We start from the raw sequence: 24283 nt of genomic DNA, 5'->3' as shown, positions 1-24283 counted from the left end.
GAAACTACCCAAAGTCCTAGCATCAATAACCCAACTAGGTAGACTGTTCCACTCATCAACTACACTATTTCCAAACCAATACTTTCCTACGTCCTTTCTAAATCTAAACTTGTCTAATTTAAATCCATTACTGCGGGTTCTCTCTTGGAGAGACATCCTCAAGACCTTATTAATATCCCCTTTATTAATACCCATCTTCCACTTATACACTTCGATCATGTCTCCCCTCATTCTTCGTCTAACAAGTGAATGTAATTTAAGAGTCTTCAATCTTTCTTCATAAGGAAGATTTCTAATGCTATGTATTAATTTAGTCATTCTACGCTGAATGTTTTCTAACGAATTTATGTCCATTCTGTAATATGGAGACCAGAACTGAGCTGCATAATCTAGGTGAGGCCTTACTAATGATGTATGAAGCTGCAGTATGACCTCTGGACTTCTGTTGCTTACACTTCTTGATATAAATCCCAGTAATCTATTTGCCTTATTACGTATGCTTAGGCATTGCTGTCTTGGTTTAAGGTTGCTGCTCACCATAACCCCCAAGTCCTTTTCGCAATCTGTATGGCTAAGTTCTACATCATTTAACTTATAAGTGCTAGGGTTATGGACACTCCCGAGCTTCAGAACCTTGCATTTATCTACATTGAACTGCATCTGCCACTTTTCTGACAAAGAATAGAGTTTGTTTAAATCCTCCTGAAGTTCCCTAACATCTACGTTTGAATAAATTATCCTACCTATCTTTGTGTCATCGGCGAATTTGCTCATATCACTAGTAATTCCCTCATCAAGATCATTGATATATATTATAAACAACAATGGGCCCAAGACTGATCCCTGTGGAACGCCACTTGTTACAGATCCCCACTCGGATTTAACCCCATTTATGGACACTCTCTGCTTCCTGTCTGTGAGCCATGACTCGATCCACGAGAGCACTTTCCCCCCAATGCCATGAGCTGCCACTTTCTTTAACAGTCTTTGGTGCGGAACTCTATCAAAAGCCTTACTAAAATCTAAGTAAATAATATCAAATTCTTTATCGTGGTCAACAGCCTCAAAAGCTTTACTGAAGAAAGTTAATAAATTAGTTAGACAAGACCGACCTCTTGTGAATCCATGCTGAGTATCATTAATCAAGCTATGCTTATCGAGATGGCTTCTTATAATCTCGGCTATAATTGACTCTAGCAATTTGCCTTCAATTGAGGTCAGGCTTATTGGGCGGTAATTTGACGGTAACGACTTGTCCCCTGTTTTAAAATTAGGAATTACATTAGCCATCTTCCACATATCAGACACTACACCTGTTTGAAGAGATAAATTAAAAATATTAGTTAATGGTTCACAGAGTTCCATTTTGCATTCCTTAAGAACCCTTGAAAAAACCTCATCAGGACCCGGCGACTTATTTTGCTTCAGTCGGTCTATCTGCTTCACAACCATTTCAATAGTGACTGTGATGTTACATAATATATCTTCTTCTGGCCCACTATAAAAATTAATTACTGGAATATTGTTAGTGTCTTCCTGTGTAAAAACCGAGAGAAAATAATTACACCTACCATCCGACTTACGACTGAGTTCGGTTCCGAGAAACCGGTCGTAAGTCGAAATGGTCGTAAGTCGAACTTTACTACTGAATATCAACATCACATTTTTGTAATGACTTTATTTTATTGTTTTATTTTCGTATTTCATGTTTTACTTTACTTTTTATGCTGTTAGTACTGTATTTTATACTGTAAGGTTTAGGATAAACACTGTGTACAACACAAATAGTTGTTTATTTCCCAGAAATTTGGCATAAAAAACACGGTCGTAAGTCAAGTGGTCGTAAGTCGAGCAGGTCGTAAGTCGGATGGTAGGTGTATTTAAAAACGAGCACATTTCATTCTCTGTCAGTAAGATGCCCATAGTTATTTTTAAGGGGACATATTTTATCTCTAACTTTTGTTTTATAGATCTGGAAAAGACTTTTTGGGTGTTTTAGAATCCCTAGCAACTTTAATTTCATAGTTCCTTTTAGCTTTTCTTATCCCCTTTTTAATGTCCCTCTTAATGTCAATATACTGATTCATAAGATGACCCTCACCTCTTTTGATACGCCTATAAATTCCTTTCTTATGCCCTAGTAGATATTTCAGCCTATTATTCATCCATTTTGGGTCATTTCTATTTGATCTAATTTCTTTACACGGGATAAACGTTCTTTGAGCAGCATGTATAGTGTTCAGAAAACTGTCATATTGATAGCTCTCTTCATTACCCCAGTCAACAGATGATAAGTGTTCTCTAAGCCTATCGTAATCTGCTAAGCGAAAATCTGGGACTGTTACTGAGTTATCCCTACTATCGTACTTCCATTCAATGCTAAATGTAATTGATTTGTGGTCGCTAGCACCGAGTTCCTCTGATATTTCTAAATTATTAACAAGGGATTCATTGTTTGCCAGAACTAAGTCAAGCAGGTTATTACCCGTTGTAGGTTCTGTTACAAACTGCTTCAAAAAACAATCCTGAACTACTTCTAAGAAGTCGCATGATTCAAATTCCCAGTCAAGAAATTCCAACCAATATGACTAAAGTCAAAGTCTCCTAGAACTACTACATTATCATGCCCTGTGGCCCTAACAACCTCCTCCCATAGGACATAGAGTTCTTCATGCAGAGAAGGCTAGCAATTATTGTACCACTTTAGGGTTATAAAATTATGTTACTTAAAAAGCTTGCAAGCATGAGATAAAATTTCAGTGGCAGATACGAGGAGAAATGAAAATGATAACTATATATTTAAGATTATAAAATGATATTAAAGAAAAGATAACAGGAGGTCATAAATGTAAACTAAGAAAGAACAATAGAATTAGATACTAAATGTTAAAAAAAAATCTAAATTTTGTTTAAATTACATAGAAGAATAAATAGGAGTTAAGGGGAACTTGTCCAACTTTTGAAACTGGCTGACATCAAAGAAACTATTTATTTCTGCAGTATACGAAAACGTAGTTTATGTGTAATAAAATATTATTACGCACTAGAATGCAGTGCATTTCAGGCAGACTAATCCTAATGCTTATAGACTAATTAAGAACTAGACATAGGTTACTGAGTAGGAGTTTTTTCTTTTTTAAATGTACAAAAGTGAGGTAGCTAAGTGAACAATAGAACAATTTTAAGAATGCATTAATATAAAAAAAAGAGGTAGCTAAGTAAACAACAGTACAATTTCAAGTAAGCATTAATACTTGAAACTGATTCAGTGATCTTAAGTTAATTGGGATTTTTTAAGCAGTTTCAAACTATGTCTTCAGTCTACGGAATGATTATAATAGATGGAAGAAAGGAGAAGTTTATTGTTTCAAATGGAAATTTTATTATGGTCCCATAGAAATATTATGGAACAAGATGAGCAATTAATTTTCTAAGGGGGATGGTTAAAGCTCTCGCTTCACATGGTGAGGGCCTGGGTTCGATTCCCAGCCAGAGTAGAAGCATTGGGCATGTTTCTTTCCGCCTGTTGTCTATGTTCCCCATCAGTAAAATGGGTACCTGGGTGCTGGTCGACTGGTGTGGGTCACATCCTGGGACACTGACCTAATTTGCCTGAAATGTTCAGCATAACAAGGAACTCTCTATATAGTAGTGTCACTGATGTCAGCTAGGCCTGTATACCATGTACATGTACTTGTAGTAAATAAAGATATCATTATTATTATTATTATTATTATTATTATTATGATTATTATTATTATTATTATTATTATTATTATTATTATTATTATTATTATTATTATTATATAGCATAGTGTTGGTTTAGTTATAATAGATTTTTTTTTTAATAATAATAGCTCTAAACTGACTGGTAGACATAGGACCTTCCAGTGGCTCAGAATTAATTCCAGATTCTAGTGCTTTTTATGTGCATTGCATTTTTGCATGAGGTAAGGCAGTCACAGAGAATGTCAAAGTGTTTTGTGTTTTGCATTGTGCCTGTGTGTTCTGTTGTAGCTATCAAGGAGAAGTTTGAATGGAGAGTTTATCTTGGTGCTTAATGTTCCATATATATAATAGGCACAGTAATATGAATGCATTATTTTTTTTTTATCAGCTGTTTCCCACCAAGGCAGGGAGGCCTAAAAAAGAAAAACTTTCATCATCATTCACTCCATCACTGTCTTGCCAGAGGCGTGCTTACACTACAGTTATAAATCTGCAACATTAACACCCTTCCTTCATAGGGGTGTTGCTTAATATACAATACTGTATATGATTGCACATTCTATATATTAGCCCTTTGATTGTTTCAATCGTACGTGTATATATACGTCTTACGAGCCACCGTGTTTGACATATTTATACGCATAAATTCTAGCGGCTTTAAATCAGGCGGGAGAAAGCTGGTAGGCCTACATGAGAGAGAATGGGTCTGAGTGGTGGGTGTGCACCCTGTGAAAAAAAACGGGGACTCGGAGGTGCATTGTGGGAACGCCATCTTGGTAGTCCATTTTCACCATGCCACGCGGTAAGAAGTACCTCACTCCTCGGCGGATTGGAGGTCTTTTGTTCCCAAGTGATAGCTCTAACAGTGATGAAAGTGCCAGTGAAAGTGAATTTCATGGTTTTGGAGTGGATGTGACCAAAAGCAGTGCAGAGGATAACGTAATTAGTGATGAAAATCAAGATAATCCACAACCTTCCACCTGTGGTGTTGGGCTGTCTCATTCATGTTCACCTGTATCAGGATGAAAGAGGAAACTATTTGCCAGTGTACAAGACTCAAATGTGAGCAGTGATAGTGATAGTGATTTCCAAGCTACTGAAAGCAGTTCTAGTTGCAACAATGAGGGTGAATATTCTCCAGTGAAGCGGCAGTATATACGATGTAGCACTCGTTCTGGTAATGTGTCATACGTTGTTCAAAAGGGAAGGAGTAAATCTTGGAGTACATCCCGTGGTCCTACACCATGAACTGATAGTGAAGATGACGATATTGTTACAATAGGGATGAATGATGTGAGTGAGGCAGCAGGTGGTGGTGGTGGTGATAGTGGTGGTGGCACGAGTCATGTGGCACCAGCAGCGGGCCACGCTACTACCCACACTGCTAACTCAGCAGAGCTACAACCAGCCTCAACCAACCCCACACTCCCACAACATCCACAACCACAACCTGCAAATATCCAGTGCCAACCAGCAGACCGCATCTGAGATTGGCAGCAAGGTGACAATTTTGTTCCCAATCCCCATCACTTTGATGAAATAAAAAGTGGAATATGACCATCATGTACACTTGGGAACAATGCTACTGAACTGGAATGCTTTCAGTTATTCTTCGATGAACCCCTGATGGACATTATTGTCAGGGAAAGCAATACATACTTTGAGTACACCATGGCAAACACAATTCTTTCACCAAGATCACGCCTACACCAGTGGAAGGACATAACTGTGGCAGAGATGTACATGTATCTGTTCTTTGCCACAATAATGCTTATGCCACATGTGTATAAGCGCAGTGTCAACACATACAGGTCTCCCTCAACATTCGCATTTTCAACTTTCGCGGGCTTCACACATTTGCGAATTTCCAACCGCCAAATTCCCAGCTGCCAAATCATATTTAAGTTTCCCGCCACCCGCAAGTCCCTACTACCCTCCCTCTGACCCCCACAACTGGCAGCCAGCCCTCCCACCACTCAGTGTGGCGAGTGTTTTGTTTGTTCATTATTTGCTATTAAACTACAGTATAAATAATGTCAACCCATTCATGACTGAATACTACTGGAATGGCTATTCGGACAGGTATTGGACGGCGACATCATATGTTTACTCTTGAACACAGCAAAGAATCAAACATTTCTGCTACTGCTAATAATAATAATAATATAATAATAATAATAATAATAATAATACAATATAACTGAAGGAAATTGTACAAAAATACGAGGGTTGAAGCAGTGGTGGAAGTAGTAGTTGATGCATCGTCAGTCAGTGTGGCTTTGTTTAAGCTGGAGTGAGCATTAGTCTTCCAAACATTTCACAATAATTCATTGTGTTTGGTGCTTGTAGACTGAGTGCGACTGGAGTGGTAGAAGCAGCGGTTGAGACAGTGGTTGAGGCAGCGGTTGAGGCAGCGGTTGAGGCAGTGGTTGAGGCAGCAGCTGAGGCAGTGGTATTTAATAAGATATATGTTATTAATAATAATAATACATATTATTATTATTATTATTATTATTATTATTATTATTATTATTATTAATAACATGTTATTAAAAACCACTGCCTCAACTGCTGCCTCAACCACTACCTCTACCATTGCCTCTACCAATGCCTCTACTACTCCAGTCGCACTCAATCTACAAGCACCAAACCCAATGAATTATTGTAAAATGTTTGGAAAAGTGTGGAGACTAATGCTCACTCCAGCATAAACAAAGCCACACTGACTGACGATGCCTAAACCACTTCTTCCACCATTGCTTCAACCCTAGCATTTTTGTACTATTTCCTTCTTCAATTCTATCGTATTAATAATAATAATAATAATATGATAGAATTGAAGAAGGAAATTGTACAAAAATACGAGGGTTGAAGAAGTGGTGGAGGAAGGGGTTGAGGCATCGTCAGTCAGTGTGGCTTTGTTTATGCTGGAGTGAGCATTAGTCTCCATGCTCTTCCAAACATTTCACAATAATTCATTGTGTTTGGTGCTTGTAGATTGAGTGTGACTGCCACATAATTAACCATGGGCCCAAAGAAACTTGCTAGTGCTAGCCCTTTGGTACAGAAATTGAGAAACACGATAGAATTGAAGAAAGAAATTGTACCAAAATACAAGCAGTGTGCCGCAGTGGTTGAGGCACTGGTGGAGGCAGTGGTATTTAATAACATACTTGTTATTAAACCATAACATGTATGTATTTAGTACAATATTTTACGACATTTTCATGAGTTTTATGATTGTTCATGGTTCAACAAGTTAAGGAAGCAGTATTGTATTATATTTCCCTACAATATATTGGAGCATCAAACATTCGTGATTTTTCAACATTCGCGAGGCTCTTGATCCCCGAACCCTCACGAATGTTGAGGGAGACCTGTACTGGTCGACAGACCGCCTGATTTCAACCCAGCTTTCAGTGACGTTATACCAGTGAACAGATTTGTGCTACTATTACGTATGTTACACTTCTCAGACAAAACAAGGCCTGACAGAAGCGACAGGTTATATAAGATCAGGAATGTGTTAATGTACCTGAAACAAAAGTGATGTGTGTATTTTTATTCCTTCAGGAAGCTTGTTATTGATGAGTCTTTGATTTTGTTCAAAGGCAGACTGTCATTCAAGCAGTACATATCAAGCAAGAGGAAATGCTTTGGTATAAAGTTATTTGTACTATGTGACTGCAAAAGTGGTTTGGTTTTGGATATAATTTTGTACACTGGCAGTAATACATTTCAAAATACAAGGAAGTTACTGGGTATCTCTGGTGATGTGGTTAGAACAATGATGGAACCACATCTTGGTAAGGGGCATATTTTATGTACTGACAACTGGTACAGTGGTTTCCTGCAAGTGAACATGACAGATGTGTGTGGCATAGTGCATAGAAATCGAAAACATATGCCTAGGTTCGACACTGGCACTCGTAGAGGTGATGTTCAGGTGTTTGCTGCCAACGACATCATGGCATTTTGGTGGCATGACAAATGTGATGTCACATTGTTGACATCAGTTCACCGACATGAAATGGTAGACACTGGCAAGCAGAATAGAGAGACCTAAACTAACTATACCTAGCTGTACTTTAGCTCATTTTAGCTCAATACATAGACAACAATAAATTCATTACATTAGACCTTAGTGCAATTACAAGAGTGAGTCTGGTGCCACTTATAATTTGTTTTTTTTATAGTATTAGTTTATACCTAGTTGTACTTTAGCTCATTCTAGCACAACACATAGACAATATCAATTTCATTATGTTTATTAGTGACTATATTCAATATGACCAAAGTGCTTTAGCGGTATACTTATCCAAACTTCCCACCACTACAGAAATCAGTATTAGAACTCACCACATAATACAGGATACAAACAACCACTATTTAAACCTAAAAGATGAATGGTCACGTTGACCCTGATCTAAACCTCCATAATCTAACACACAATCAAAACTTATTGGAAAGTAACTGCCTTTATTACACAGCATCACAAGCCAGCATTATCCTGAACACTGCTCAAAGTCTATCAGTTCTTAACTACAACATCAGGTCCTTAAGCAAACACTATGATGACCTCCTGGCACTCCTTGAGTCACTAAAGACACCCTTCTCCTGCATTATTCTTACTGAGACCTGGCTTAAGCAGGACACAATTGATATCTACCCACTACCAGGATACACAGCAATCCACAACTGCAGACCATACCAAGTTGGGGGTGGTACTGCAATCTATTACTCTAACCAACTATCTTGTATTAGCACTAATTGCTTTAGTGATGAATATGGGAATACATTTTTGCTAATTTTACTGTAAAAAACATCAAGACGCCTATAACAATCGGTGCCATATACCGGATACCCCATACAAACATCCCAAACTTCAGTGAGAATCTAAAGTCACTAATAACAAACAGACAAATGAACAAGCACCACCTTCTCTTAGCTGGAGACTTCAATGTCAACCTTGGCCTACCAGATGATCAGACCGTAACGGATTTCATCAACAATATGAACAACGCACTTCTCATACCAACAATAACTAAACCAACCAGGCTGACTGAGACAAGTGCAACCATAATAGACCACATATGGACCAATATACTAGCCCCCCTTAAATGAGGGATAATCACAGACAGCACTACTGGCCACTACCCAACCTTCCTCTTAACAAACATTAGTAAGCCACCACTCGAATAAACAAAGTTTCATTTAGACTCCATGACGAGGCCTCAATAAGGAATTTTACAGAAGACCTAGAGACTGTTGACTGGCCTACAGAATTCTCCAATGCCAATGGTATTGACGACTGGACAGACATTTTTCTTAACAAAATACTTAAGACTATACAACATTGTCCTATAAAAACGAAACAGATCACGAATAAACGGCTTGGTTGCCCATGGCTAACCAGCAGCATTCTGAAATCCATTGATAAGAAACACCAATATGAAAAGCAATATAGACAGGGCTTAATACACAAAGATATTCTTAAACAATATTCAACAGTTCTCACCAAATTAATAAAGAAAGCCAAACAACTGTACTACTCCAGCAGATTCACTAACACAAGAGGAGATATAAAAGACCTGGAAAGCACTTTCCCAGATTCTGGGGACCCACAAACTGAAAAACCCAAGAATATTGTTCTAACTAAACCTCATGAAACACCACTGCATCCCACTGATACAGCTAACAAGATAAACGACTTCTTCTCAAACATAGGATCTAATCTCGCCAGTAAAATCCCACGTACCAATGCCCGTGCCGGGGACTACCTAGATGGGAATTTCCCAAATTCCTTCTATCTTGTACCAACTGAGCCCACGGAAGTCACCGCGATCATAAAGTCACTTAAAAATAACTCGGGGAATCTGTCTCACATCCCACCATTATTGTACAAGCGAGCGGCCCATGTCCTTTCGCATGCTATTACATTACTTTTTAACAAGTCACTAGAAACTAGCACTTTCCCAACACTACTCAAGACAGCAAGGGTTACACCAATACATAAAGGTGGTGACCCTACAGATGTAAACAACTATAGGCCAATATCAAACTTACCATTGCTATCCAAAATCTTCAAGAAACTCGTGCACAGGAGACTATATTCATTTATAACGTCACAAAACATACTCAGCCCCTGCCAATTTGGATTCAGGAAAAATAAAAGCACTAATGATGCAATTATAAAAATGCTGGACCTGCTTTACACAGCATTGGAAAATAAGGAATATCTGCTAGGAATTTTTATTGACCTAAGAAAAGCGTTTGACACAGTAGACCACGGCATCCTACTCCACAAACTTGACCACTATGGTATAAGAGGCCATGCACTTGCATATTTTACATCCTACCTTTCTAATAGGTATCAGTATGTCACCATTAAAGACACAGCCTCATCAATACGACCACTTGATACTGGAGTTCCACAGGGAAGTGTCCCAGGACCCCTGCTCTTCCTCATTTACATCAATGATCTTCCAAACATATCCCAATACCTGAAACCCATTCTCTTTGCTGGCAACACGACTTACGTCATCTCCCACCCTAATCTTGCCACCCTCAACACCATTGTTAATGAGGAGCTGCTCAAAATATCCACTTGGACATGGGCCACTCGCTTGTACAATAATGGTGGGACGTGAGACAGATTCCCCGAGTTATTTTTAAGTGACTTTATGATCGCAGTGACTTCCGTGGGCTCAGTTGGTACAAGATAGAAGGAATTTGGGAAATTCCCATCTAGGTAGTCCCAGGCACGGGCACTGGTACGTGGGATTTTACTGGCGAGATTAGATCCTATGTTTGAGAAGAAGCCGTTTATCTTGTTAGCCGTATCAGTGGGATGCAGTGGTGTTTCATGAGATTTAGTTAGAACAATATTCTTGGTTTTTTTCTGTTTATGGGTCCCCAGAATCTGGGAAAGTGTTTTCCAGGTCTTTTTTAATTCTCCTCTTGTGTCAGTGAATCTGCTGGAGTAGTACAGTTGTTTGGCTTTCTTTATTAATTTAGTGAGAACTGTTGAATATTGTTTAAGAATATCTTTGTGTATTAAGCCCTGTCTATATTGCTTTTCATATTGGTGTTTCTTATCAATGGATTTCAGAATGCTGCTGGTTAGTCATGGGAAACCAAGCCGTTTATTCGTGATCTGTTTCGTTTTTATAGGACAATGTTTGTTGTATAGCCTAAGTATTTTGTTAAGAAAAATGTCTGTCCAATCATCAATGCCATTGGCATTGTAGAATTCTGTAGGCCAGTCAACAGTCTCTAGGTCTGTTGTGAAATTCCTTATTGAGGCCTCGTCATGGAGTCTAAATGAAACTCTGTTGTATTCGAGTGGTGGCTTACTAATGTTTGTTAAAAGGAAGGTTGGGTAGTGGCCAGTAGTGCTGTCTGTGATTATCCCTGATTTAAGGGGGGCTAGTATATTGGTCCATATGTGGTCTATTATGGTTGCACTTGTCTCAGTCAGCCTTGTTGGTTTAGTTATTGTTGGTATGAGAAGTGCGTTGTTCATATTGTTGATGAAATCCGTTACAGTCTGATCATCTGGTAGGCCAAGGTTGATATTGAAGTCTCCAGCTAAGAGAAGGTGGTGCTTGTTCATTTGTCTGTTTGTTATTAGTGACTTTAGATTCTCACTGAAGTTTAGGATGTTTGTGTGGGGTATCTGGTATATGGCACCGATTGTTATAGGCGTCTTGAGGTTTTTTACAGTAAAATTAGCAAAAATGTATTCCCATATTCATCACTAAAGCAATTAGTGCTAATACAAGATAGTTGGTTAGAGTAATAGATTGCAGTACCACCCCCAACTTGGTATGGTCTGCAGTTGTGGATTGCTGTGTATCCTGGTAGTGGATAGATATCTATTGTGTCCTGCTTAAGCCAGGTCTCAGTAAGAATAATGCAGGAGAAGGGTGTCTTTAGTGACTCAAGGAGTGCCAGGAGGTCATCATAGTGTTTGCAATGGAAATAAGTCACTCTGTCTGACTTTTTTGGGTTATCCTAGGTTCTCTACATATATGCTGCTATGTATGATAATTCTATGTAACTGTATTTGTGTATACCTGAATAAAGTTACTTACTTACTTACTTATCGATGTATGCACAAGGCTTATTCCTCTAAGAAAAAGGAGGAGTAGATGTAAAACAGAAAGAGACAGGCGCTCCCTTTACAGGCGACAGAAAAGAATAACAGAGCGGCTAAAAGAGGTCAATATATCTGAAATGCGTAGGGAGACACTGGTCAGAGAAATAGCAAGCATCGAACTTAAGCTAAAAGAATCCTTTAGGAGTCAGGAATCGCGGGAAGAACTAAAAGCCATAAATGAAATCGAAAGAAACCCAAAGTATTTCTTCTCCTATGCCAAATCAAAATCGAGAACAACGTTCAGTATTGGGCCCCTACTTAAACAAGATGGGTCCTACACAGATGACAGCAAGGAAATGAGTGAGCTACTCAAGTCCCAATATGACTCAGTTTTTAGCAAGCCGCTAACCAGACTGAGAGTCGAAGATCAAAATGAATTTTTTATGAGAGAGCCACAAAATTTGATTAACACAAGCCTATCCGATGTTATCCTGACGCCAAATGACTTCGAACAGGCGATAAATGACATGCCCATGCACTCTGCCCCAGGGCCAGACTCATGGAACTCTGTGTTCATCAAGAACTGCAAGAAGTACCTATCACGAGCCTTTTCCATCCTATGGAGAGGGAGCATGGACACGGGGGTCGTCCCTCAGTTACTAAAAACAACAGACATAGCCCCACTCCACAAAGGGGGCAGTAAAGCAACAGCAAAGAACTACAGACCAATAGCACTAACATCCCATATCATAAAAATCTTTGAAAGGGTCCTAAGAAGCAAGATCACCACGCATCTAGAAACCCATCAGTTACACAACCCAGGGCAACATGGGTTTAGAACAGGTCGCTCCTGTCTGTCTCAACTATTGGACCACTACGACAAGGTCCTAAATGCACTAGAAGACAAAAAGAATGCAGATGTAATATATACAGACTTTGCAAAAGCCTTCGACAAGTGTGACCATGGCGTAATAGCGCACAAAATGCGTGCTAAAGGAATAACAGGAAAAGTCGGTCGATGGATCTATAATTTCCTCACTAACAGAACACAGAGAGTAGTCGTCAACAGAGTAAAGTCCGAGGCAGCTACGGTGAAAAGCTCTGTTCCACAAGGCACAGTACTCGCTCCCATCTTGTTCCTCATCCTTATATCCGACATAGACAAGGATGTCAGCCACAGCACCGTGTCTTCCTTTGCAGATGACACCCGAATCTGCATGACAGTGTCTTCCATTGCAGACACTGCAAAGCTCCAGGCAGACATCAACCAAATTTTTCAGTGGGCTGCAGAAAACAATGTGAAGTTAAACGATGAGAAATTTCAATTACTCAGATATGGTAAACATGAGGAAATTAAATCTTCATCAGAGTACAAAACAAATTCTGGCCACAAAATAGAGCGAAACACCAACGTCAAAGACCTGGGAGTGATCATGTCGGAGGATCTCACCTTCAAGGACCATAACATTGTATCAATCGCATCTGCTAGAAAAATGACAGGATGGATAATGAGAACCTTCAAAACTAGGGAGGCCAAGCCCATGATGACACTCTTCAGGTCACTTGTTCTATCTAGGCTGGAATATTGCTGCACACTAACAGCACCTTTCAAGGCATGTGAAATTGCCGACCTAGAAAATGTACAGAGAACTTTCACGGCGCGCATAACGAAGATAAAACACCTCAATTATTGGGAGCGCTTGAGGTTCCTAAACCTGTATTCCCTGGAACGCAGGAGGGAGAGATACATGATTATATACACCTGGAAAATCCTAGAGGGACTAGTACCGAACTTGCACACGAAAATCACTCACTACGAAAGCAAAAGACTTGGCAGACGATGCACCATCCCCCCAATGAAAAGCAGGGGTGTCACTAGCACGTTAAGAGACCATACAATAAGTGTCAGGGGCCCGAGACTGTTCAACTGCCTCCCAGCACACATAAGGGGGATTACCAACAGACCCCTGGCAGTCTTCAAGCTGGCACTGGACAAGCACCTAAAGTCAGTTCCGGATCAGCCGGGCTGTGGCTCGTATGTTGGTTTGCGTGCAGCCAGCAGCAACAGCCTGGTTGATCAGGCTCTGATCCACCAGGAGGCCTGGTCTCAGACCGGGCCGTGGGGGCGTTGACCCCCGGAACTCTCTCCAGGTAAACCCAGTCTTGCACAACCTACAAACAATCTTTCCCAGCCATACACAACCTACAACAATCTTACCCAACCTTACACAACCTACAACAATCTTACCCAGTTTTACACAACCTACAACAATCTTACCCAGCCTTGCACAACCTACAACAATCTTACCCAGTCTTACACAACCTACAACAATCTTACCCAGCCTTACACAACCTACAACAATCTTACCCAGTCTTACACAACCTACAACAATCTTACCCAGTCTTACACAACCTACAACAATCTTAGCCAGTCTTACACAACCTACAACAATCTTACCCAGTCTTGCACAACCTACAACAATCTTACCCAGTCTTACACAACCTACAACAATCTTACCCAGTCTTACACAACCTACAACAATCTTACCCAGTCTTGCACAACCTACAACAATCTTACCCAGTCTTGCACAACCTACAACAATCTTACCCAGTCTTACACAACCTACAACAATCTTACCCAGTCTTACACAACCTACAACAATCTTACCCAGTCTTACACAACCTACAACAATCTTACCCAGTCTTGCACAACCTACAACAATCTTACCCAGTCTTACACAACCTACAACAATCTTACCCAGTCTTGCACAACCTACAACAATCTTACCCAGTCTTACACAACCTACAACAATCTTACCCAGTCTTACACAACCTACAACAATCTTACCCAGTCTTACACAACCTACAACAATCTTACCCAGTCTTGCACAACCTACAACAATCTTACCCAGTCTTACACAACCTACAACAATCTTACCCAGTCTTGCACAACCTACAACAATCTTACCCAGTCTTACAAAACCTACAACAATCTTACCCAGTCTTACACAACCTACAACAATCTTACCCAGTCTTGCACAACCTACAACAATCTTACCCAGTCTTACACAACCTACAACAATCACACAAAATTCTCTCCCTCCTAAAAAAAAAATAAAGTACGTGTGGATTTTTATCTCTGCATAATATTGGCAAAAATAATAATGTCCTATTATACTATAATACTGGCAATAATAATAATAAGAGTGTCCTGAAACACCATAATAAATTGGTAAGAATAATAACAATAGTCCTGAAGCACCATAGAGAAAAAACTTACTTATTTCTTAAAATTTGGTCTTGTCTTAATAATATTTCTTCTAGCTGGAGTACACTTGCTTTACTCAAGTCTCCAATATAACCTTGCTTCAACTTTGGGTCTTTGATTGATATATCATCGCCCTTGTTTGTCAGGACCTTCCACTGTCTGTTGACGTACTTATAAATATGTTGGTTGGAAGATTCCTCCATTTTCAACAGCAACTTCTAGATGTTATTGTTGTTATGGGTGTTAAGGGTTATCACAACTCACGCCTTATTGAACCATACTTTCCCTCAGTCGGGGAAATTATGTTGCTCTATAAACCATACCACGGTCGGGGATAGAACCCGCGATCTATACTAGCGTACTCAAATATGTGTGAGTGCTTGTGATCGTGTATGCATGTATACTCGTGTGTGTGTGTGTGTGTGTACTCACCTATTTGTACTCACCTATTTGTCTTAGCTCCTGGCCCCACCTCTTCACCGGTTGCTACTGGGCCCTCTCTCTCCCCGCTCCATGAGCTTTATCAAACCTCGTCTTAAAACTGTGTATGGTTCCTGCCTCCACTACGTCATTTTCTAGGCTATTCCACTGCCTTACAACTCAATGACTGAAGAAATACTTCCTAATATCTCTCTGACTCATTTGTGTCTTCAACTTCCAATTGTGGCCTCTTGTTTCTGTGTCCCCTCCCTGGAACATCCTGTCTTTGTCCACCTTGTCTATTCCACGCAGTATTTTATATGTCGTTATCATGTCTCCCCTGACCCTCCTGTCCTCCAGTGTCGTCAGGCCGATTTCCCTTAATCTTTCTTCATAGGACATTCCCCTTAGCTCTGGAACTAACCTTGTCGCAAACCTTTGTACTTTCTCTAGTTTCTTGACGTGCTTTATCAAGTGCGGGTTCCAAACAGGTGCTGCATACTCCAGTATGGGCCTGACATACACGGTGTACAGTGTCTTGAACGATTCCTTACTAAGGTATCGGAATGCTGTTCTCAGGTTTGCCAGGCGCCCATATGCTGCAGCAGTTATCTGGTTGATGTGTGCTTCCGGAGACATGCTCGGTGTTATACTCACCCCAAGATCTTTCTCCTTGAGTGAGGTTTGCAGTCTTTGGCCACCTAGCCTATACTCGGTCTGTGGTCTTCTGTGCCCTTCCCCTATCTTCATGACTTTGCATTTGGCAGGATTAAATTCGAGAAGCCATTTGCTGGACCAGGTGTCCAGTCTGTCCAGGTCTCTTTGAAGTCCTGCCTGGTCCTCATCAGATTTAATTCTCCTCATTAACTTCACATCATCTGCAAACAGGGACACTTCTGAGTCTAACCCTTCCATCATGTCGTTCACATATACCAAAAATAGCACTGGTCCTAGGACCGACCCCTGTGGGACCCCGCTCGTCACAGGTGCCCACTGTGATACATCATTACGTACCATGACTCATTGTTGTCTCCCTGTCAGGTATTCTCTGATCCATTGCAGTGCCCTTCCTGTTATATGCGCCTGATGCTCTAGCTTCTGCACTAATCTCTTGTGAGGAACTGTGTCAAAGGCCTTCTTGCAGTCCAAGAAGATGCAATCAACCCACCCCTCTCTCTCGTGTCTTACTTCTGTTATTTTATCATAAAACTCCAGAAGGTTTGTGACACAGGATTTGCCTTCCATGAATCCGTGCTGGTTGGCATTTATACTCTTGTTCCGTTCCAGGTGCTCCACCACTCTCCTCCTGATAATCTTCTCCATAATTTTGCATACTATACACGTCAATGACACAGGTCTATAGTTTAGTGCCTCTTTTCTGTCTCCTTTTTTAAAAATGGGAACTACATTTGCCGTCTTCCATACCTCAGGTAGTTGCCCAGTTTCCAGGGACGCACAACATATCTGCTCCCTCTCTAAGGACCCACGGGGAGATGTTGTCCGGTCCCATTGCCTTTGAGGTATCGATGTCCCTTAGCAGTTTCTTCACCTCCTCCTCATCTGTATGTATGTCGTCCGACACTTGTTGGTGTATTCCTTGCTGGTGTCCCCATCTGGTCTGTCCCCCCAGAGTCCTTCCTGACTCTTGTAGTGATACTGGTCCTGTGGGGAGCAGCAGCAGGATAATACTGCACCACCTCTAGGGGCCCTTAACAACAACAACAGTTTGGTGTGTGTCATGGGCACCAACACATGGTGTGTGATTCTCTCCTACTTTATCCATTTATCAGCGATGCAGATTACATGGTGAGTTTAAATATGTGGCCTGTAGTTATAACTTTTCTCTTGACATATGCAAGACATCACCATCCCTGTAGAAGCCATTATTAGATGTACTAGTCATTATATTTTGTTGTTGCAGAAGTACTATGAAGATTCTATGTTCAATAAAGCCTAGAGATAAGGCCTGTGTTTCTATCACAACAATTTATTGAACATAGAATCCTGGGCTACCTGGTGGTGATCCTGCGCTAGACTACATCACAACATGGAGCGTTTACTGAAACCTGAGAGGCTAGACGGTGACCCCAGCTTATCAACGGCTGCTCAGGAATGGAAGCACTGGTTTAAGACTTTCGAAAACTTCTTGGGAGCCCTTCCTAAAGAAGATCTAGATAAACTAAGTCTGCTCATCAATTTTGTGTCACCTAAGATATATGAGGCTATTTCTGAGTGTAATACCTACGAAGATGCTATCAAAACCCTCAAGTCTCAGTATATTAAACCTACAAATGAAATCTTTGCACGCTATCGCCTTGCAACTCGCCGCCAGCAGATTGATGAGTCCTTAGAGGAATACTTTCAAGCACTGAAAATTTTAGGTAAGGACTGTCACTTCCAAGCAGTGACAGCTGCTCAGTATTGTGAAGAGTCCATCAGGGATGCTTTTATCAGTGGCCTGCAATCACCAATAATAAGGCAGCGTTTATTGGAGAATAAAACTCTCGACTTAGCCGCTGCCTTTGACCAGGCAAGAGCTCTAGATTCAGCCCAGAAGAATTCTGAAGTATACAGTACCACTCAGCCTTCTCGAGTGGTAAGTGCTGCAATTCCTGACCAAGACTCTTGCAATGAAGTTACTGGGGAACCTGCCTCAGTGACAGCAGCAGCAGGTACGGTGTGTTTCTTTTGTGGTTTTTCAAGACATCCACGTCCAAAGTGTCCTGCTCGTGAAGCAATGTGCCATAAATGCCACAAGAAAGGTCACTTTGCTAAAGTATGTCGTGCTAATGCATCAACAAGAGCTAGTGCCTCCACACATTCCAGTGATCATGCGACTCTAGCAACAGTGACTTCTGCGGCTACTCCAAATTCACTGTCAAAGGCAGTTGTGAAAGTATTCATCAAAGGAACAGAAGTAGATGGTCTTATTGATAGTGGCAGCTCAGAGAGTTTCATCAACCTTGACTTAGTTAAACGGCTCTCCTTGACTCTACATCACTCATCAGGTACCGTTTCCATGGCATCAACATCTCTCTCTATTCAGACCTTAGGGTTTTGTAAGGTAAATCTCAGAGTTAATGGAAAGGATTATCAAGATGTACATTTAGCTATTCTGCCACAACTGTGCTCTGATGTTATCCTTGGTCAGGACTTTCAGAAGCTGCATGGTAGTGTCACCTTAACATATGGAGGTGAACTGCCTCCTCTTGTTGTCTGTGGACTTAGCACTTTAAGGGTAGACCCACCAAAGCTGTTTGCAAATCTTACCGCGGATTGCCATCCTATATCAGCTAAGTCACGCCGCTATTCTTATGAGGATCGGATGTTCATTGAGAAAGAAACTCAGAGGCTGCTGAAGGAGGGTATTATAGAACCGAGTGATTCCCCTTGGCGTGCACAGGTTGTTGTTGTTAAAGATGGTTATAGGAAACGGAGACTGGCTATCGATTACTCTGAGACAATCAACAAATTTACACTTCTTGATGGATACCCTCTACCTCGAATTGACGATACAGTGAACAAAATTGCTCAGTACTACGTGTTTAGCACAATTGATCTGCAGAGTGCCTATCATCAAGTCCCTATAAGGAATGAAGATAAACCATACACAGCGTTTCAGGCTAGTGATGGCCTGTATCAGTTTACCAGAGTCCCTTTTGGAGTCACCAATGGGGTAGCCTGCTTCCAACGAATTATGGATTCACTCATTCAGGAAGAGCAACTCATGGGAACCTACGCGTATTTAGATAATGTTACCATTTGTGGCAAGACCCAGGAGGAACATGATGCAAACCTTGATAAGTTTTTGGAAGCCGCCAAGAAGAAAAATATCAGTTACAATGAGGAAAAGTGCACTTTTTCAACTAAAAGGCTTAGCATCCTTGGTTATGTAGTGGAAGGAGGTTCAATATTCCCAGACCCTGAACGACTACGACCTCTACGGGAACTTCCAATGCCTCAAGACAAAAAGTCACTCCGAAGAACTCTTGGTCTCTTTGCTTATTACTCACAATGGATCTACAACTATTCAAGTAAAGTCCGCCCATTGAGTGCTACCACATTTCCTGTGACAAAGGAAGCAGAAGCCGCTTTCCATACTCTCAAACAGGACATTGAAAACTCAGTAGTTCAAGCCATTGATGAGTCCCTACCATTCGAAGTGGAAACGGATGCATCTGACATTGCCATTGCTGCAGTCTTATCTCAGGCAGGACGACCAGTAGCCTTCTTTTCGAGAACTTTTCAAGGATCAGAGAAATGTTATGCTGCTGTAGAAAAGGAAGCCCAGGCCATCATAGAAGCAGTTCGCCACTGGAGGCATTATTTAACTGGTAGACATTTCACCATAAGGACTGACCAACGGTCCGTGATGTATATGTTCGACAAGAGGCACAAAAGTAGGATAAAGAATGACAAGATATTACGCTGGAGGATGGAACTATCGTGTTATGACTTTGATATTCTGTACCGACCGGGTCAAGAGAACATCTCACCTGATGCATTCTCTAGGTCCCACTGTGGAGCAGCATGTCATGATTTGCAATCACTCTCAGCTCTCCACAAGGCTTTGTGTCACCCAGGAGTTACACGCCTGTACCATTTTGTCAAATCAAAGAACATGCCCTACTCAGTGGAAGATGTGCGACAAGTGATCAGAGCATGCAGAGTATGTGCAGAGTGCAAGCCAAACTTTCATCAGCCAGAGAAGACTCATCTCATAAAATCCACCCAGCCTTTCGAAAGAATGAATATAGATTTCAAAGGACCTCTACCAAGCACAAATCAGAATAGGTATTTCCTTAACATAGTAGATGAATATTCAAGGTTTCCCTTTGTATTCCCCTGTGCAAATATGGCTGCTTCAACTGTTATTAGTTGTCTTTCACAGTTGTTCTCTATTTTTGGTATGCCAGCTTATATCCATTCAGACAGGGGATCCTCGTTCATGAGTAACGAACTTCAGGAGTTTTTGGCTAGCAAAGGTATTGCCTGCAGCAGAACAACAAGCTACAACCCTCAAGGCAATGGTCAAGTGGAGCGGTTCAATGGTACTATATGGAAGGCAGTTACAATGACATTAAAGTCGCGCAATCTACCTGTTCAACACTGGCAAACTGTCCTACCTGATGCTCTTCACTCTATTAGATCACTGCTGTGCACAGCTACTAATGCAACCCCTCATGAAAGACTCCTCAACTATTCACGTCGTTCCTCTACGGGAGCCTCCGTGCCCACTTGGTTATGTCATCCTGGACCCGTTCTCCTGAAGAGTCACCGTAGGATGAACAAGACGGATCCTTTAGTGGAAGAGGTAGAGCTCCTGCAAGCTAATCCACATTACGCCCACATTCGCTACCAAAATGGTGAAGAGACTACAGTATCTACAAGACATTTAGCCCCAGTTGAAATCCCTATTAGTGTGGAATCTCAAGATACACCAATAGATGTGAAAGATGCTTCGTTTTCTCCTGGAAAGCCCCTTGAGACTACCCCTATGGAAATAGAGGATTCTGCTCCAGCAGTTAATCAAACCCCGCTGGAAAATATCGAACCTGGTGAAGAGGCTCAAGGGCTACGAAGGTCGGGACGTGTACGTCGCCCACCTAACAGTTTGGGAGATTACTGTCTCTGATATTTTAGAAGGGGGAGATTGTAGTGATACTGGTCCTGTGGGGAGCAGCAGCAGGATAATACTGCACCACCTCTAGGGGCCCTTAACAACAACAACAGTTTGGTGTGTGTCATGGGCACCAACACATGGTGTGTGATTCTCTCCTACTTTATCCATTTATCAGCGATGCAGATTACATGGTGAGTTTAAATATGTGGCCTGTAGTTATAACTTTTCTCTTGACATATGCAAGACATCACCATCCCTGTAGAAGCCATTATTAGATGTACTAGTCATTATATTTTGTTGTTGCAGAAGTACTATGAAGATTCTATGTTCAATAAAGCCTAGAGATAAGGCCTGTGTTTCTATCACAACAACTCTACTGTAAATACTTCCTTAAATCTCGTGTTGAGCTCCTCACATACCTCTTGATCGTTTCTTGTGAGTTCTCCACCTTCTTTCCTCAGCCTTATCACCTGGTCCTTGACTGTTGTCTTCCTCCTAATGTGGCTATACAGCAGTTTCGGGTCAGATTTGACTTTCGATGCTATGTCGTTTTCATACTGTCGCTGGGCCTCCCTCCTTATCTGTGCATACTCGTTTCTGGCTCTTCTACTAATCTCCTTGTTTTCCTGGGTCCTATGCCTCCTGTACCTTTTCCATTCTCTGTTGCACTTAGTTTTTGCCTCCCTACACCTTCGGGTAAACCAAGGACTCGTTTTGGTCTTCCTATTATTTCTGCTTCCCTTGGGAACAAAACTTTCCTCTGCCTCCTTGCACTTTGTTGCCACATATTCCATCATCTCGTTTAGTGATTTTCCTACCATTTCTCTGTCCCACTTAACCTCCTGCAGGAAGTTTCTCATACCTGTGTAGTCCCCCCTTTTATAGTTTGGCCTGACCCCTTCAGTTCCTGTTACCTTCTCCACTTGTAACTCTACTATATAATCAAAACTCAGCACCACATGATCGCTAGCTCCAAGGGGCCTCTCGTAAGTGATGTCCTCAATGTCTGAACTGCTCAGGGTGAACACAAGATCCAGTCTTGCTGGCTCATCCTCCCCTCTCTCTCTGGTTGTGTCCCTGACATGTTGATGCATGAGGTTTTCAAGTACCACATCCATCATCTTGGCTCTCCATGTTTCGGGACCCCCATGTGGCTTCAGGTTTTCCCAGTCGATCTCCCTGTGGTTGAAATCGCCCATTACAAGTAACTTTGCTCTGCTCGAGTGAGCTCTTCTTGCCACCTCAGCCAGTGTGTCCACCATCACCCTGTTGTTTTCTTCGTACTCCTCTCTTGGCCTCCTGCAGTTCTGTGGTGGGTTATACATCACTCCAATGACTACTTTAAGTTCTCCGGACTGAATTGTACCTACAATGTAGTCTCTTTCTCCAATCATGTCCATGCCTTCCATTTCCTCAAATCCCCATCGGTGTTTTATGAGCAGTGCAACCCCTCCTCCCCCTCTACTCCTTCTATCTTTCCTCAGGATCTGATATCCCATTGGGAAGATTGTGTCTGTTATTGTCTCAGCGAGTTTTGTTTCTGAGACTTCTATGATGTCTGGGGATTTTTCACTGATTCTTTCGTTCCACTCCTCATGTTTATTCGTTATTCCATCCGCGTTTGTGTACCAAACTTTCAGTTTCTTTTCTATCATTGTGGTCATGCAAGAATATTGGGGTTGGGGGAGCGAGAGCCTTGGTAGGGGCCTATATGGGGCTGTGTGTGTTTGTGTGTGTGTGTGTACTCACCTAGTTGAGGTTGCAGGGGTCGAGTCCAAGCTCCTGGCCCCGCCTCTTCACCGCTTGCTATTGGGTCCTCTCTCTCCCCGCTCCATGAGCTTTATCAAACCTCGTCTTAAAACTATGTATGGTTCCTGCCTCCACTACATCACTTTCTAGGCTATTCCACTGCCTGGCAACTCTATGACTGAAGAAATACTTCCTAATATCTCTCTGACTCATCTGTGTCTTCAACTTCCAATTGTGACCTCTTGTTTCTGTGTCCCCTCTCTGGAACATCCTATCTTTGTCCACCTTGTCTATTCCACGCAGTATTTTGTATGTCGTTATCATGTCTCCCCTGACCCTCCTGTCCTCTAGTGTCGTCAGGCAGATTTCCCTTAACTTTTCTTCATAAGACATTCCCCTTAGCTCTGGAACTAACCTTGTCGCAAACCTTTGCACTTTCTCTAGTTTCTTGACGTGCTTTATCAAGTGCAGGTTCCAAACAGGTGCTGCATACTCCAGTATGGGCCTGACGTACACGGTGTATAGTGTCTTGAACGATTCCTTATTAAGGTATCAGAACGCTGTTCTCTGATTTGCCAGGCGCCCATATGCTGCAGCAGTTACCTGGTTTATGTGTGCTTCCGGAGACATGCTCGGTGTTATACTCACTCCAAGATCTTTCTCCTTGAGAGAGGTTTGCAGTCTTTGGTCACCTAGCCTATACTCTGCGGTCTTCTGTGCCCTTCCCCTATCTTCATGACTTTGCATTTGGCGGGATTAAATTCGAGAAGCCAGTTGCTGGACCAGGTGTCTAGTCTGTCCAGGTCTCTTTGAAGTCCTGCCTGGTCCTCATCTGATTTAATTCTCCTCATTAACTTCACATCGTCCGTGAACAGGGACACTTCTGAGTCTAACCCTTCCATCATGTCGTTCACATATACCAAAAATAGCACTGGTCCTAGGACCGACCCCTGTGGGACCCCTCTTGTCACAGGTGCCCACTCTGATACATCATTACGTACCATGACTCGTTATTGCCTCCCTGTCAGGTATTCTCTGATCCATTGCAGTGCCCTTCCTGTTATATGAGCCTGATCCTCTAGCTTCTGCACTAATCTCTTGTGAGGAACTGTGTCAAAGGCCTTCTTGCGGTCCAAGAAGTTGCAATCAACCCACCTCTCTCTCTCGTGTCTTACCTCTGTTACTTTATCATAAAACTCCAGAAGGTTTGTGACAAAGGATTTTCCTTCCATGAATCCATGCTGGTTGGCGTTTATACTTTTGTTCCATTCCAGGTGCTCCACCACTCTCCTCCTGATAGTCTTCTCCATAACTTTGCATACTATACACGTCAGTGACACAGGTCTATAGTTTAGTGCCTCTTTTCTGTCTCCTGGGAACTACATTTGCCGTC

General features: G+C 41.6%; 1 protein-coding gene across 1 annotated transcript in view; it reads right to left on the bottom strand.

Moving 5' to 3' along the window:
- Positions 1–15350, bottom strand: part of LOC128684765 (uncharacterized) — a 126875-nt gene extending 111525 nt beyond the window's left edge. The window contains exon 1 of the mRNA XM_070101683.1: positions 15111–15350. Coding sequence (XP_069957784.1) covers positions 15111–15301 — 191 coding nt within the window. The 5' untranslated portion in view covers positions 15302–15350. The remainder of the gene's footprint in view (positions 1–15110) is intronic.
- Positions 15351–24283: the final 8933 nt, after the last annotated feature.

Source organism: Cherax quadricarinatus, chromosome 5 (assembly GCF_038502225.1).
Source record: "Cherax quadricarinatus isolate ZL_2023a chromosome 5, ASM3850222v1, whole genome shotgun sequence".
NCBI classification, from domain to species: Eukaryota; Metazoa; Arthropoda; class Malacostraca; order Decapoda; family Parastacidae; genus Cherax; species Cherax quadricarinatus.
This window is presented reverse-complemented; position numbering and strand designations above follow the sequence as displayed.